Raw genomic sequence first — 16,795 nt, 5'->3', positions numbered from 1 at the left:
ATATATATATATATATATATATATATATATATATATATATGATATTCAATTTGAAAAGAATAGAAAGATTTTTTACACCGACTGCAATGGTGTCCGTTTTGGTAATAACATGTTTGGCTGGTGGATTTTCGTTGCGTATATATAACCTTGGTCACGCTCGTTCTCAGCATAACATAATTTTCTTCTTTCTCTCTCCCTTAGTCAAAGGGATTCATCTTTCTTTTTCCGGAGGAGGTATGTTTCCGACACTCTCATTTTCTGTTTTTACTGCCTCTCATGTGAAATATTATGCTCTGTTTGTTTGATCAAACATTCGAGGTTTGAAAATTATGCTATGTTTGTGTGTGATCGTGCTGTTTTGCTTGTTTGCTGATATATTTTTTTATCTGTGATTGCTGGGTTTTGCTCTGGCTTGTGTGAAAGTGAGACAGATCTGTGGCAGTTTTCGCTTTCTTTTGTTGCTGTGTTGTTAAATTTCGATGCTTTAGTGGATTTTGTCGGTGGGTTTTGTTGTCACCTTGTTTTGAAGCAAAATTGACTGTGGATCTGCTGGGATTGGTGGCATTTGGCTATGAAACCACGTGCATTTAGTTCATGCTTCTGCTCTTGGTGCTAGATCTGCTTTGATATTACTGGTTGTCTAGTAGTCATACTGAAGATTGTCATCAAATCACATGTGTTTGCATGTGTGTTCTAGATCTGGTTTCATATAAGCTCGCATATTGGTTCCTACTTCATCGTTGGGTCATGTTCATCTGTTGACTTTCGACTCTTTTAATCAGATTTCTTGTTTTCTGATATGGAATTTTTACATGGTATTGATTCCAAGATGCTGGGTAGGAACTGTTCGAAAATAGAAACATGCAATTCTGTTGGCCATGATTGGCCAGGTCTTAGATCCTAAAGTCTAGGTAGAACAAAAGGATGATGCTTGATATGACTTCTCAAAAGTAAGAAACCTGGTAGATGTGGTGACCTGTTTCCTTTTTTTCCTAGATGATAATAGTTGCAATTTGCAGAATCTGATAGTGTATATCATAATGTTTTAATACTATTATGTAAAGTGATAGTTGTATAAGGCATGTAAGTGACTTATGTTGCAAGCTTGTGTTCTAACTCTGACCTGTTTAAAATCTGATTTCGATTGGTTATTTAGAAAAGCAAAATGGTGAAGATTTGCTGCATTGGCGCTGGTTATGTGGGGGGTCCTACAATGGCAGTTATTGCACTTAAGTGCCCATCCATTGAAGTGGCTGTTGTGGATATCTCTAAATCCCGCATTGCTGCCTGGAACAGTGACCAGCTTCCTATCTATGAACCTGGTCTTGATGGTGTTGTGAATCAATGCCGTGGCAAGAACCTCTTCTTTAGCACTGATGTTGAAAAGCATGTCTTCGAGGCTGACATAGTTTTTGTCTCTGTCAACACCCCAACTAAAACTCAGGGTCTTGGAGCTGGCAAAGCAGCAGATTTGACATATTGGGAGAGCGCAGCTCGCATGATTGCTGATGTCTCAAAGTCTGACAAGATTGTGGTAGAGAAATCCACAGTCCCAGTCAAAACTGCTGAGGCCATAGAGAAGATTCTAACCCACAACAGCAAGGGAATCAAATTCCAGATTCTATCAAACCCAGAATTCCTTGCTGAGGGAACTGCAATCCAGGATCTCTTTAAACCAGACCGTGTTCTTATTGGAGGCAGGGAGACCCCAGAGGGCCAAAAAGCTATTCAAGCTTTGAAGGATGTTTATTCTCAATGGGTTCCCGAAGAAAGAATACTCACCACAAATCTCTGGTCAGCAGAACTGTCTAAGCTTGCTGCCAATGCTTTCTTGGCCCAAAGGATTTCATCTGTTAATGCCATGTCAGCACTCTGTGAGGCTACGGGGGCAAATGTTCAACAGGTGTCCTATTCTGTTGGTACGGACTCAAGGATTGGACCCAAGTTCCTCAATGCTAGTGTTGGTTTTGGTGGATCATGCTTCCAGAAGGATATCTTGAACCTTGTTTACATCTGTGAGTGCAATGGCCTTCCAGAGGTGGCAGAGTATTGGAAACAAGTTATCAAGATCAATGACTATCAGAAGAGTCGGTTTGTGAACCGTGTAGTTTCATCAATGTTCAACACTGTTTCAAACAAAAAGATTGCTATTCTTGGATTTGCCTTCAAGAAAGACACTGGTGATACGAGGGAGACCCCTGCCATTGATGTATGCCAGGGACTACTTGGCGATAAGGCCAACCTGAGCATATATGATCCACAAGTAACTGAGGACCAAATCCAGAGGGATCTATCAATGAACAAGTTTGATTGGGATCATCCGATCCACCTGCAGCCCACAAGTCCCACTACTGTGAAGAAAGTCAGTGTGGTTTGGGATGCCTATGAAGCAACAAAGGATGCCCATGGTCTCTGCATTCTAACCGAGTGGGATGAGTTCAAGACTCTTGATTACCAGAAGATATTTGACAACATGCAAAAACCAGCATTTGTTTTTGATGGCAGAAACGTTGTGGATGCTGATAAGCTACGTGAGATTGGCTTCATAGTTTACTCAATTGGTAAGCCACTGGATCCATGGCTCAAAGACATGCCTGCTGTGGCATAAGATAGATCATTAATCAAGTATACTGCAATATCAGTCAAGTATTGAGGCAGTCAGTTTGATTCTTTATTATTTTTTAGTTTTTCTTTTCTTCCTTATCTTTCTCATAATAGTTGACATAAATGAGGTAAAAATTGTGGGGAAGTGGGAGGTTTTATGTTCTTCCTTGTTGCTTTACTCCAGTCTGTTATGAATGTACCAGAGAAACTTATTTTGTTTGATTAATCTTCTTTTAATATCACATAGTGAAAATTTATGTAATATTGAGAGTAATATTTGAGGTGGCAAGAAGGGCCTACAAGAAAAATTAGAGTGTATCAAAATTCATATAAATTTTAATGGTTGACGTTTCAATATACTTTAACTAAAATAATAATCAATGTACCTCTTATTCTGTATTCTAAAGAAAAATTTACTTTGAGAAAGTTACAATATTAAAAGGATCTTGTAGATGCCTTTTTATGCACGACATTTGAAGCACCGCTCTTAGACTCAAAGGTGTTTTTTTTTTCTTTTCTTTTTGTACGAGAAGAAATTTTATGGAATTAATGTTAGGCGAATTTATTCTTGCAAGTGTTATAAAATTCTTGCAAGTGTAATAAAGGATTAATCAAGGTGGTCATTCTTAGGGATTGATCATGAATAATAGAATAATAAATTTTCATTTGAAGCTTTTGTTAGTTTGAGAATTTTGTAGGTAGAATTTTCTATATTTACTTCATTAAGCAAGCAAACTAAATGAAAATTTGGAGTCTTGTTAATCTGTGCCTTAAAAATTTACATTATAGGTAAGAAATCAATAAATAGAAAGCTTGTATTAAAAAACTGGTAAATAGAAATGTTTTAGTAAAGATTGTAAGAGATGTAGCCATATTAAAAGATTTGAGGAAATGTACAAGCATTTATCTTGTTAATTATAACTTTGTCGTTGAAATGTTAAAACTAATATTACTAAATTATAATTGAGTATCAAACAAATTATAAAGGTTAAATCAATTCTAAGTCTTTTTTTAACATAATTGATTTTTAAAATATTTAACATAATTGATTTTTAAAATATAAAATAACCAAATTGAACTACTTTTAAAATATAAAATAACTATCTATGATTAAAAAAAATATTTACAAAATAAATAAAAATTATGGATAAACTTAAAAGAAAATGTATAGGAACAAAAATTATTTTTTATATAGAAGTATAAATAATTACTAAAAAAATAAATATTATTTTATAATTTAACAAAATTTTTGCAATAGTAAAACAAAAGTGTTAAAGACTATTAGTTTTATTATTTGATATTTATTTTTTTACATACGACCGTTCTGTTTATTAATTAAATTATTTTATTTTCTAATTTCATAATTATTTTATAAAAATATATTTTATACAATTTAATAATATTTTTATTTTAGTAATAATTCGAATAATTAATGTTTATCTGTTATTATTATTATAAGGTAAATATGGAGATACATGCGTGTAAATAAAAAAGAAAATTGTTATTATCTTTTTGTATTTGTTAATTTTGGGTATCTTATTAAAAAAGAACAAATAATTTTCAGAAACTTTGTAGACAAGTAGTTTTGTTTGAATTAGTGTAATCATATAGCATCTTCTCTTTCTTTTTCATCTTCTTCATCATCTTCAATTCAATTCTTCATGCTACTCAAACTCATTTAGTCATGGAGTACGGCAATTGGGCTGAATCGCTGCAAACAGAAACCCCACTCCTCTCTTTCCCCCAACCTTCCTCATCATCTTATGCTCCTGCACCATCTCAGACCACCCATTATCCCTCTTACCCTCAAAACCCTAACCCCTCTTCTTCTCTTCCCCTCAAACCTCCTGGGGTTGATTCCCTTCCGCCCTCCAACCCTATTATGTATTCGAATCATGAATCTGTTCCCATTCCCAGTTTGATCTATCCCCAGACCCATGTTGGGACTGGTTCTGATTCTGGGTACTATGTAAACCAGAACTGGGCTGCCAGAGAAGCTGTTAGGCAATTTGGTTCTGACCCAACTGTCTATGCGCCTGTAAGTGTCTGTTTCTTTCTCAGTTTTTGGCTAAAGTTTTGATTTTTTTAAGGGAAAAAGGCGGATTTGGATAATGTGTATGCATGAGTTTGATTCCTTTTATACTTGTGACTGGTTTATAATGACTGATTTGAATAATTTTATACTGTTTTGTGGTTGCATGTGTAGAGAGTAGAGCATAGAGCTATGTTTATAATGTTGGTCAACAATTATTGGTCTCTTTTAAACAGGGTTTTAAGTTGCAGTCTAGGTCCTAGTTTTGTTGAGATCCTTGATACTGTAGGAAATTGTGGTCAAATACGGACTACTGTCGAGGACGCCCCTGTATCCTTGTGTTGTGTTCAAATTGTTCTGACACAGTTTTTAAATCTTTGCTTGTGTACATTTCAATTACTTTCATGAAGTAGTTGAAAATTAAAATCGAAGTGAACATGTTCTTGTCCAGTGGCAGCTAGTTGAAGTGTTATAGGAAATTGATTTGTTGATAGTGATGATTGGATAACTATGCTTGTAGTGTCTACCAATGATGTATGACTGTTTTGTTTTTTATTTTGTTTCGATATAGGGAGGTAAAATCCATGTAGAAATCAGTGGATACCATGTTTGGACGCTTAGACATGCTCATTATATCTTTCATATTTTCATTCATTGACATTAGAATTTCATGTATTATTAGAATTTACGCTATTGGCTATAGCTAAATTGCAGATTATACAATGGTTTTGTATTTCAGTATTGAAATGACTCTGGACATATAGGGCCATGGATGGGTATGAGAGGAGTTAACATATTAGTCAATACTGTTTTACATAAACCTATTCTTCTGACCCATTATGTTCCTCTTGCTAATCTAAATACACATCCTCTATATCTGGGTAATGAAAGTTTTATGACTGCGACACTGTGTTATCTGATTGTTTGGGTTTCACATGAATCAATTTGACATTGTTTGTTATCTCGATATCAACTATCTTTCTGTCGTAGTTATCTGAAGTTAAGAATGTAACCAGAGGAATGTAAACATTTATTCTATTATATATTTCTGAAATAGAGTGGATTATGATTTTGAATTTATTTAAGTTGTCTATAGATTTCAAGTTACTATGAATTTTGTTTGGCAGCCATTGCCTTTGTGTCATTGACCGTGTTATTTTTGGTCTTCCATAAAAAATTGACCTAAACAATCTAAAAGGCAGAGAAAGTGAAAATGAAAGTGAACAAGTTTTACCTACTAATAGGATTGGAGTGGTAGCTCATGACATTGATTAAGTCATTCAGCCTATACTTTATGTTAGAAGTTCATTGTGTATTATCTTTTATAAATTACAGTCTCTGTAATTTTCTCTACATTCATAGTATTTGAAATCTGTTTTATAAAGAAGTGCTTAACAACCAACATGTTGGTTCGAGTAGAACTAAGTTTATAGAGACCTTAGTGGAGTAAAATGTATCTGGGAGGAGAGACCCGGCTAAGATGATCGGTTAGATTTTCATGAAATTAGTCAGGTTTTTGTGGGGAAGATTAGTCATTGTCAAATACGCTGCACAAATCACATGGTGACCCAAAAAGGCATACGCTGTGTTAAAAGAAAAATTCATTGAGTGACTCTGGGTTTTGATTGTATTGTTGTTTTTAAGATTGCTTGATTAAGGATTGGAATAGTATATTGAAGTTCGTTTGTTGGCTGTATGCAAGTCTGAGTTCTCCATTCATTTTTTTAAATTCCACTGTTATTATCTAGATTTGGAAATAAAAACATAAATACATGCAACCGTGCAGGGTATCTCTATACCATCCAATGGCTCAGAACAATCGGCTATGTGGTGGGCAAATACTGCAGCTCAACTTCATGGCAATGGAATACTGAATAAAAAACAAAAGAAAGCTAAAACTAAGGTTGTGCAACCTGCATATTGTGAAGTTTGCAAGATAGAATGCACTGGCAAGGAAGTGCTGGACCAACATAAATTAGGAAAGAAGCACAAAAGGAACTTGGAAAAACTAAGAGAGTCATTGAAATCAACCCAAGTTCAACCATCTGGGTCATCTAATCCCGTAATAGGACCCCAATTACCAGACAACAAGAGCAAATCAACCACCAGTGGGAACAAGATTAAGAGAAAAAAAGCTGAAACCCTTGAAGACTTGGAGAAAAAGAAAAAGAAGGTTCTTGATGGTGGGGCAGCAGCTGAAGCAGTTAAGATATGTGCTATATGTAACGTGGTGTGTAATAGTGAGACAGTCTATAATTTTCATCTTACCGGACAAAAGCATGCTGCTATGCTGAAGAAAGCATATGATCATACACAGTCCTATGCCAGTTGAAATCTCCCCTTATATTTAGGAACATAGCTTGTTTTGGCACCTTCATTCTGCATTGGAATAGAGTATCCAATTCTCAATTTTTAGTTTAGATATGAACTTGGGTGAGTATATACACTTTTAGATTGTTTTAGCAGATGAAAACTCGAGATGTATCATACCTTCGTCTCAGCAAGAACATATAATCTTGCATGCTCAAAGGTATTTTTTTAATGGATATTGTGATCTAAATTAGTAGCCTTTATCATATAAACTAGGCGAGACAAACAAACTCTTAGCAAAGGCTTTCCAATTTACTCTATGTAATCAAATTATTATTATTAGTCTAAATTTATGAATTACATTTAAAGTAAAAAGAAAAACTAATTTATAATTTTTTAGAGGAAATAATGTGGTGCCTACAAACTTTGCCACCATCTTAATAATACTTCTACATACCCCAAGCTCCTTTTTTTTGGGTCTTTTTTATGTTTTTAAGAATTATGTTTTCACAATATATAGGAACTTTCTATCATTACCGACACATTTTCTGATTCTCTATACATACACTCAGCTATTTCAAAAATAAGTTGAAGCTATGGTATTTATCAAAACTATACCTGAGTAAACTCACATTTAACTGTTAACCATCATAGTAAGTATGCAATTTTAGTTTAACTTATATTTTTTCCTAGTTAAAAATATTTGACAATTTTTAAATTAATTAACTAGTTTATATATTTAATATTTTTTACGTTCAGAGTTATATTAAATTATATTTTTTACATATGTAGATAGGTTATTTTGCCTTAGTAAGAATATAAAAGAAATTGATTATCTTTTTCTGTTATTTTATATTTTTCTCTTCTCTTTTTTTTTTCTTATTGAAGATAGTTTCATTTAACAAACTCTAATAGAAAATACAACTAACAACGTTTTTCAACGAGAATACAGTAGAGATTGGATATTTGGCTTAACTTTATTCAGTAATTAAGTTTCATTTTGCAAATCATCTAGTAATTATGTTTTACTATATTAATTCTTGTATTTTTTTTCCAACAATGACTCGTGTATGCACTTTAAATACAAAGGTTATTAAATTCTTAACGAATTGGAAATAAGTGAATATCGATAATAAAGTTATTATTGTTTAAGTTATCAAATGTAACACATCTAATCATTTATGATCAGATAGGGTTCAAATATTTACCAATAATTGCTTCTTTTTTTTACAAACTTCATTTTCAAATATATTTTGCATTTGTGTCTTTAAGAAAAAGTTATTAAATTAAATTTTCAGTTAGACAAAAATGTATGACTGATTTACCAATAGTGAAAATTCAAATGCAGAGATATTTTAACTTATAATTTTACGAATGTAATTTTCATTACACACGAAATATTTTTATTGGTGTGTCTATTCAATGTTGGAATAGAACCCTTTAGTAATGTTGGTATTTCAATTTCCAGAATTGGATTAACGGCTACAATAAAACTTAGAAAACAGTAGCTGGTACATTAAAATTGAAATTAGTACCATTGGCGTGAGTTCATGAGATTTATTTAGTATTTAAAATTTGTTATTGAATAACAAATTTTTTCATAAAAACAAAATCTCTTAAATTTTTTTTATAAAAACAAAATCTCTGAAAAAAAAATTAATTTTCAATTGAATAAACCTCTAACTATCTAACTGTACTAAATTGAGTCTTTATATTGATAAACCTATCTTCTTTTTTGGTGTTAGGTTTTGTTTTTTGGTGTTTTCTTTTTTTCAAATAGACATTAAGCCTGTATTAATAACTTCAATATATAAAAATAAAAATAGTTTTAAAACTACTTTCTTAATAATACATTGCTTAACCTCATATGAAAGGTACAATCAAAATGTCAACCAAATGCAAAAGGTAATTTATGTAATCAATTATTTCACCCAACAATGCTCTAATTGTTTTGTAGTTATAGAATTAGGAAAAGAAAGTTCACATGTGATAGAGTTGGTGTAGAGTAATATCTTGAGAGAAAAAGCTAATATCAGTGGAGGTGCAAAACAGAGAATGGAGAAACGATTATTTCTCATTAACGTAAAAACCAGTATATATACAGAGTAGTATAACTGTCATTTTGACAGTTACAGCAGTTACGTAGTTTAGGTTTACATTTTAACATTCCCCTTTAAAGCTAAACTACTAAAAGATCTAACTCCAAGTGAATCTCTCAGCCTCTCAAACCTGTTCTGACGCAGGGCTTTAGTGAAGATATCTGCTGTTTGTTCGTCAGTGCTGCAATATACCAATTCCAGTTTTCCTTTACTGACTTGATCTCTGAGATAATGAAACTTGGTCTCTATGTGCTTGCTTCTACCGTGTGAGATTGGATTCTTAGATAAGTTGATAGCAGATTTGTTGTCTATCATTAAGCGTGTTGGTTTGCGGTGCTCAATTCTTAACTCTTGTAGAATGGCTTCCAACCATGCACACTGGCAAGCAGTTTCAGCCGCAGATATGTATTCTGCTTCACAGGATGATAGCGCTACAACGTTCTGTTTCTTTGAACACCATGATATGGAAGCTCCCATTAGTTTAAACACATACCCAAAAGTGCTCTTTCTATCCACTTGATCGCCACTCCAGTCTGCATCACACCATGCTTCTAAAATATCATTCGTGCAGTCAACTTTCCTGGAAAAATAGAGACCATAATCTGTTGTTCCTTTCAAATAACGTAGAATGTGCTTGGCAGCCGTGAGATGAGAGTGTCTAGGATCGTGCATGTATCTGCTGAGGAGTCCGACTCCGAAACTGATATCTGGTCTGCTGTTGCATATGTACCGGAGGGTTCCTACTATTTGCTTGAACAATGTTGCATCAACTTTGGCTTCTTCTTGTTGACCAGAGAGTTTCAAATTTACCATGACAGGGATGGATGTGCAGTTACAGTTCTTCAAGTTAAATCTTTCCAGGGTCTCTAAAATGTACTTCTGTTGATGCATGAACATTCCATCTCTTGTTTGCATGAATTCCAGTCCGAGGAAGTAGCCTAAGGTGCCAAGATCTGTCATTTCGAATTCAGTCTTCATTTTTGCTTTGAATTCTTCAATCTCCTGTGTGGAGTTTCCTGTAACCAACAAGTCGTCCACGTACAAGCACACTACGAGGGTACCTAGCTGCTCAACAAATTTTATGTAAATTCCATATTCAACAGTACATTTTTTAAAGCCATACCTGATAAGCAGCGCATCAATGTGTTTGTTCCAAGCTCGTGGTGCTTGGCGAAGACCATATAGTGCTTTGTTCAGTCTGTACACTTTCAGCTCTTGTTCCCTTTTGACAAAGCCAGGTGGTTGATTTACGTACACTTCTTCTTCGAGAGGGCCATTCAGGAAAGCAGATTTGACATCCATTTGGTGAATGGTCCAACCATTGAAGTTGGCTATTGCAACAATGAGCCTCACAGTTTCTAATCTTGCAACAGGGGCATAGACATCAGTGAAATCTATCCCAGGTTTCTGCAGGAAACCTTTTGCAACCAACCTAGCTTTTAACTTTGCAATACTTCCATCCGGTTTGTATTTAGTTTTAAACACCCATTTTACCTCTATGGCTCTCTTGTGTTCAGGCAATTCAACCAACTCCCACGTTCTGTTTTTCTCAATAGCTGATAATTCTTCCAACATAGCTTCCCTCCATTGTTTAATCTCAATGGCTTGTTCCCATGTGAGTGTTTCTGCACCTGCCAATAAAGAACAATGGACTAAATCACCTGTATCTGTAACATCACTGTCATTAAACAGTTCATGATCTGCGAGTCTTGTGGAGGGGAATCGCGTTCTCTGTGATCTTCTGATCTCAGCAGTTTCATTAGTATCTGGCTGTTTGATCTCCTTGGTTCTATCTTCCTCGAGCCAGGTAGTCATCTCAGCACTAGATTGTTCCATATGATTATTCCTTGCATCATACCATCTTGGCACAGCTAACTCATCTACTATCACATCCCTGCTAATTGCGATTTGTTTCTTTACTGGATCATATAACCTGTATGCTCCAGTTGGATGATATCCAACGAGGATAAAGGCTTCACTTCTGTCGTCCAGCTTCTTTCTTTTCTCTTCTGGGATGTGTTTATAGCAAACTGAACCAAAAATTTTCAGGTGTTTCACATCAGGTTTCCTCCCTGACCAGGCCTCTTCTGGTGTGCATGTTGGTAGTGCCTTGGTGGGACTCCTATTCAGCAGGTAGGTAGCAGTCGAGACAGCTTCTCCCCATAGGTAGTTTGGTAGATTTTTCCCTTTGATCATACATCTGGTCATGTCCAAGAGCATGCGGTTTCTTCTTTCTGCTAATCCGTTGTGCTGAGGTGTGTAAGGTGCTGTAACCTCATGTACAATTCCTTTGTCATTGCAAAACTTGTTCATTTCTCCAGAGTTGAACTCGCCTCCACCATCAGTTCTGAGGATTCTAACTTGCTGACCCGATTGTCTCTCAGCCATGGAACAAAATTTAACAAAGTGTGTGTAAGTTTCTTTCTTTTCTCTTAGCAAGTATATCCAAATTTTTCTGGAAAATTCGTCTACAAAGAGTAAGAAATACTTGTTACCTCCTAGAGATGGTACGTCAAAAGGGCCACATACATCTGCATGTACCACACTCAACAGCTGTTTTGCTCTCTTGGGTGCGTAACTCTTGAACGATTTTCTTATTTGTTTTCCAGTAACACAACCTTCACATACTTTGTTTGGTATACCAAATGTAGGGATGCCTCTCACAAGATCTTTATCTCTCAGTTGACATAGACTTCTAAAATTGAGATGCCCATATCGAAAGTGCCACAACCATTCATTTTCTTTCTTGTCACTTGTTGCAGTCAAACATTGTATCTCTGTTGCATTCAGATTTACTCTGAATGTTCGATTTCGCGCAAGGGGAGCCTTGAGAACCATCCTCTGTCTTTCATCGAATACCTCAATGTGTTTCTGTTGCATTTTCATGGTATAACCCTTTTCAAGAAGTTGGCCGAGACTGAGGAGATTGCTCTTCATCGCTGGTACATATAGAACGTTGTGCATGAATACAGATCTTCCATCTTTGCGAGTGATTAACACTTTACCTGTGCCTTCAGCTTTAATTGTGCTATTATCTGCAAATCTTACTGTGCTCTTGACACTTGTGTCCAGATCAAGTAACCATTTTCTATTACCTGTCATGTGATTGGAGCAGCCCGTATCCAAATACCACAAGGTTTCTTCCTCTGCATGGTTTGTTTTCCCAGTGAGTGACACGTACTCTGTTTGGTCGGTCTCCTTTGCACTTTTGTCTGTTTTCCACATCTCATATTTTCTATCATGTGCACCAATACTCATCAACAAAACGTGATCTGAGTCTGTTTCCAGTTCTTCTTCTTTTACAAGATTTGCTTCATTGCTCTTTTCTTTCTTGTTGTTTTCATTGTGCCAACACTCAGATGAGTAATGACCATATTTACTGCACGTAAAGCATTGCACATTTCGTTTGTCAACACCTTTTCTGCCTCCTCTTCCTCTGAACCTTCCTCTAGCTTTATTTCCATCTCTGTATTCATTGCTGTTATCATCTTTGGATTGCTCAAAGGTATTCATGAATCTTCCTCCATTTCGGCCTCCACGTCCACCACGTGATCTTCCTCTTCCTCTGCCAGTTCCACGGTTCTTGTAATTTTGATTACTTCTAGCTTGAAGCGCTTGATTTGTGTTTTGTGTTGCATTCTGTTCTGATGTTCTTCTTTCTATCAATCGTTGTTCGTGTGCTTCAAGAGAGTTTTGGAGCTCTTCTACTTTCATTTGCTCCAGATCTTTGCTTTCTTCGATGGCTACGACAATATGATCGTACTGAGGCGTTAACGTTCTCAATATCTTTTCAACTATCTTCTTATCTTTTACTACTTTATCACACGCTCTCATTGCATTAACTACTACCTGTATTCTGCTGATATAATCTTCGATGGTTTCTTGTTCTCCCATACTCAAGAGTTCATATTGTCTCTGCAGTGATTGAAGTTTTACCTTCTTTACTCTCCCTGAGTTTCCATATCCATCTTGTAATATGTCCCAGGTTTCTTTGGCTGTTACTGCTTTAGACACCTTTTGAAATATCGTTGCAGAAATACACTGGTGTAGAAGCATCCGTGCCTTACAATCCAGTCTCTTGTTTTCTTTGTAAGCCTTCTTGACTTCTTCCGTGTCACCTTTTGTAGTTTCTTTAAACCCTTTCTTGACAATTTCATCAACTTCTTGAAATCCCAAGATAGCATCCATCTTTACACACCAATCATCATAATTCTTCCCGTCGAATACCGGCAAACTGCTCTGGATCATTCCTGCCATCACCTTTCAACGTGAGTCCTTCTTCACCAAACAGCTCTTTTTGTCTGTTCGACGCTTTCACCAGGTTCAACAACCTGTAGCTCTGAATACCACTGATAGAGTTGGTGTAGAGTAATATCTTGAGAGAAAAAGCTAATATCAGTGGAGGTGCAAAACAGAGAATGGAGAAACGATTATTTCTCATTAACGTAAAAACCAGTATATATACAGAGTAGTATAACTGTCATTTTGACAGTTACAGCAGTTACGTAGTTTAGGTTTACATTTTAACAACATGATACAATCAACTATAACAAATTTTGTTCTTAACCATACTTAACATGAAAAGCAAATCTCATCATAAAGTATATCAATACCATCATGTTCATCACACAATATTAATGGAGTAAGATTAAAAGTTTCTTGTGCAAGACAACCATTACTCTTAAATGTATTTGAAAATGAAAACACATAATTAATTAAGATTGCTTTTACTTTACCTTTTTAAAATAAATTTTTATTTTTATTCCCTCTCTTATATTTTATTGTTCCAACCAAATCACCTTAATTCTTATTCATTTCTCTCCTTTCACTCTCCTAATTTTTTCCGTCACATTAAAATACACAAATATAATATATGTACTGTAGGATCATTTATCCACTAAGAAAATGCTATTAATGGGCAATTAATCAAAATAATGATCATTAATTAACAATTAATATGAATAATGTCATTTATTCGTAATAAATGAGTCAGACCTGATGGTAAGAGAATTAATTTTGATTAATCATTTTTATTATAATATTATTAAGTAAAGTTAACTTGAGCATTGTCTTTAACATGTATTACTCGCATAGTTTAATCGAGAGAGAAGGAATAATATAACTGTTGGAGGATATGAATAAACTTATTAGTCTCCATGAGAACTTTAAATGAATAAGAGACATGGTAGGAAACAATACAATATGTAGAATTGAAAACCTAAAGTTCAACATTCAAGTTTACCATATAAAAATATAATCAAAATATGTTTTCATCGTAAACTCTTTTACCAAAGAAAGTAAAATATCTTATTACTTTTGCAAATGGTAAACCAATTCGTCAGAGTGTCTTAAATACCCTTTGAATTGACCAAGCACTCGCCAACAACACCAAAACCCTTCTTCCCTCGGAGTGTTTCTGATTCTCCCACACGCTGAATGGCCTCTCACTGCCACTGTCACCACCACCACCACCACCACCAAGCTCCTCCTCCTCCTCCAACCATCACCGCCACCACCCAATGCTGCTGCTACCACAACCCTCCTAATACCTGTTGCACAACCCCACCACCCCAACACCACCTTCTGCACCCCGTTGCATCACTCCTCTCTCAGCCCCAACCTCACCCTATTCTTCCCTCCCAACAAAACTACACCAAATCTCACATTCACCACAACCTTAACCTCCCCACCCAAAACCACCACCTTCAACACCAACACCAAACCCATTCAGCCATCTCGTCTCTCCTTCACCGCATCGAATCCCTCGAGTCCTCTCTCAACCACTACACCCGCCACTCCCTTCGCCACACCGCGGCCACCGTCATCCAAACCCATTTTCGCTCCTTCCTTGTTCGCAGATCAAGAACCCTAACCCAGCTCAAACACCTCGCATCCATCAAATCTACATTCAACGCTCTCAAATCCTCTTGTTCCAGCCATGGTCATGTCGATTTCGCAGCCCTTTCTCTCAAAGCCATGAACTTGCTCCTCGAACTCGATTCTATTGAGGTAATCTAGTCATGGGCATTTTCTTTTGAGTTTATTACTTTTCAATAAAAAGTAGGAAAAAAGAAACTGCTAATGTTAGTTATGTGGATGAGGATCAGAATCCTATCCGTGAAGGAAATGACTCGGAAATCCTCTAGGATTGTTAAGATTTTGTTGGTGTGCAATGTGTAAATACTTTAGAGAAAACTTTTCTAGTCTCTGAGATCTGTGCTTGTGCTTTTTAGCCTAATAGACTCTCCACCCACAACAAAACTCAAAAGTTTCAATTTTGATTCTAGGGTTGTGATCCGATGATTGTAGATGGGAAAAGGTCGATCAGCAGAGATTTGGTTCGGTTTTTGGACTCAATAGAAGAGGTTGCTTTGAGAAAGCACGTGCTTTATGTTAAAGAAGCAAGAAATGCGAGGTCTGGTAAGAAAGTTCAAACATCAAGAAATGCAGGTGATGACGAAAGGAGGAAGCTGCTGCATAATTTGAGGGATAGGGTTGAAAAACTTAGTAGACTATGTAAGATTTCTGCCAATGATGAAGAAGATTCTGAGTCTGAGGAGGGCATTCATGATGATGGGGTGACGAGTGTTTTGATTGGTGGAAGTAGGGACAAAAATGGCATTTTCCTTGGTAAGCAAGGAGTTCAACCTGGAGTGAAGAAGAGTGTGAGGTTTGCTGAGAATGGGAATATATATGAGGTTTATAGCAGGGATGTAAGATGTTCCGATGGAAGTTGTTCATCTAGTGATGAGCAAGGAGAGGTTTTGGATAATGTGAGCGGTGCAGTTGAAGATGATGGTGTAAATTCTTATCAGGGTGCTGATGAGGAGGAGGAAGTGTTGGTGTTGGAGAGTGGAGTAAGTGATAATGGTGAGAGGAGCAGTAGAAGGGTTGTAGAAAATGAAGGAAGAAATGCGGAAGAAGAGCAGCTTCATGCGCACCAAGAAAAGCTCCTGTTTTCTGCTCCTTTGCCACTTAAGATGGAAAACAGAAATGGTGTGAAGAAGAGTAAAGGTGTGAAAATTTTGACATGAAGGGCCATTACATGATCGTGTAAGACTGAGTATTCGCTCTGTTTGTATTGTTTGATTGTAATGTAGGAGTTTCTTTTTCATTGGATTTCAGATTGGAGGAGCTCATTTGTGTGTCTAACTGATCGCTGCTTCTGTAATGAACTTGAAATGTTCAACTTCATTTGTTGTTTAATGTAAGAATGATTAGCAGATTTTTGGATTTTTTATTACCATTCTTAGTTTCTCACCAAAATTATTCAAAGGACATGTTCTAAAATTTTTATGAGGTATTAGTGTGTCGCTTGGTATAAATGACTTCATATTACCAAAGTCGTGTTCACAAAACATAGCTTTAGTTTCAACATAAAGATTAACAAAGGAATTGTATACAGAAATTGTTCTCAGTAAGCACGACTTTGATTTTCTCTCCCAACTTCTGTTAATTAACATCCCTGATTAACAAAACAGAATCAAAATCTTGCTAGTTAAATATGACTTTTGTAATTTAGATTTTTGCAACAAAAATCTATTTGTGATTTCACTATTTCTTTATTAAATTTTAAGTTATGTTTTGTGACTTCCATAATATAAAGTCGTTCATGATAAACACAATTAACCAATTTTTTTTGGATGAACACAATTAACCTAGATTTTGGGAAACTTACTCATTATGGTAATTTTGGTAAAAGGCAAAAAAAACCCACATTTTGACAAGGGGGGCTCAAAGTTGAACTTAT

The 16,795-nt window shown here is 35.6% G+C and overlaps 3 protein-coding genes across 3 annotated transcripts; all 3 read left to right on the top strand.

The window, feature by feature from the left end:
- The first annotated feature begins 84 nt into the window (after window positions 1-84).
- Window positions 85-2,866, top strand: LOC124835046 (UDP-glucose 6-dehydrogenase 1). The gene is made up of 2 exons (XM_047309911.2): window positions 85-234; window positions 1,157-2,866. The coding sequence occupies exon 2, from the start codon at window positions 1,166-1,168 to the stop codon at window positions 2,606-2,608; it is 1,443 nt and encodes a 480-aa protein (XP_047165867.1). The 5' UTR covers window positions 85-234; window positions 1,157-1,165; the 3' UTR covers window positions 2,609-2,866.
- Window positions 2,867-4,183: 1,317 nt separating this feature from the next.
- LOC124835048 (uncharacterized) lies at window positions 4,184-7,247 on the top strand. Its single transcript, XM_047309914.2, has 2 exons — window positions 4,184-4,642; window positions 6,423-7,247. The coding sequence occupies exons 1-2, from the start codon at window positions 4,289-4,291 to the stop codon at window positions 6,966-6,968; spliced, it is 900 nt and encodes a 299-aa protein (XP_047165870.1). The 5' UTR covers window positions 4,184-4,288; the 3' UTR covers window positions 6,969-7,247.
- A 7,098-nt stretch (window positions 7,248-14,345) lies between these two features.
- On the top strand, window positions 14,346-16,270 carry LOC124835047 (uncharacterized). Its single transcript, XM_088111874.1, has 2 exons — window positions 14,346-15,054; window positions 15,333-16,270. Exons 1-2 carry the CDS (start codon window positions 14,482-14,484, stop codon window positions 16,077-16,079), a joined length of 1,320 nt encoding a protein of 439 aa, XP_087968000.1. The 5' UTR covers window positions 14,346-14,481; the 3' UTR covers window positions 16,080-16,270.
- Window positions 16,271-16,795: the final 525 nt, after the last annotated feature.

Source organism: Vigna umbellata, chromosome 4, assembly GCF_029865625.1.
Source record: "Vigna umbellata cultivar VRB3 chromosome 4, Vumbellata_1.0, whole genome shotgun sequence".
Classification (NCBI taxonomy): Eukaryota; Viridiplantae; Streptophyta; class Magnoliopsida; order Fabales; family Fabaceae; genus Vigna; species Vigna umbellata.
Note: the sequence above shows the minus strand (reverse complement) of the source record. Positions and strands in the feature narration are given on the sequence as shown.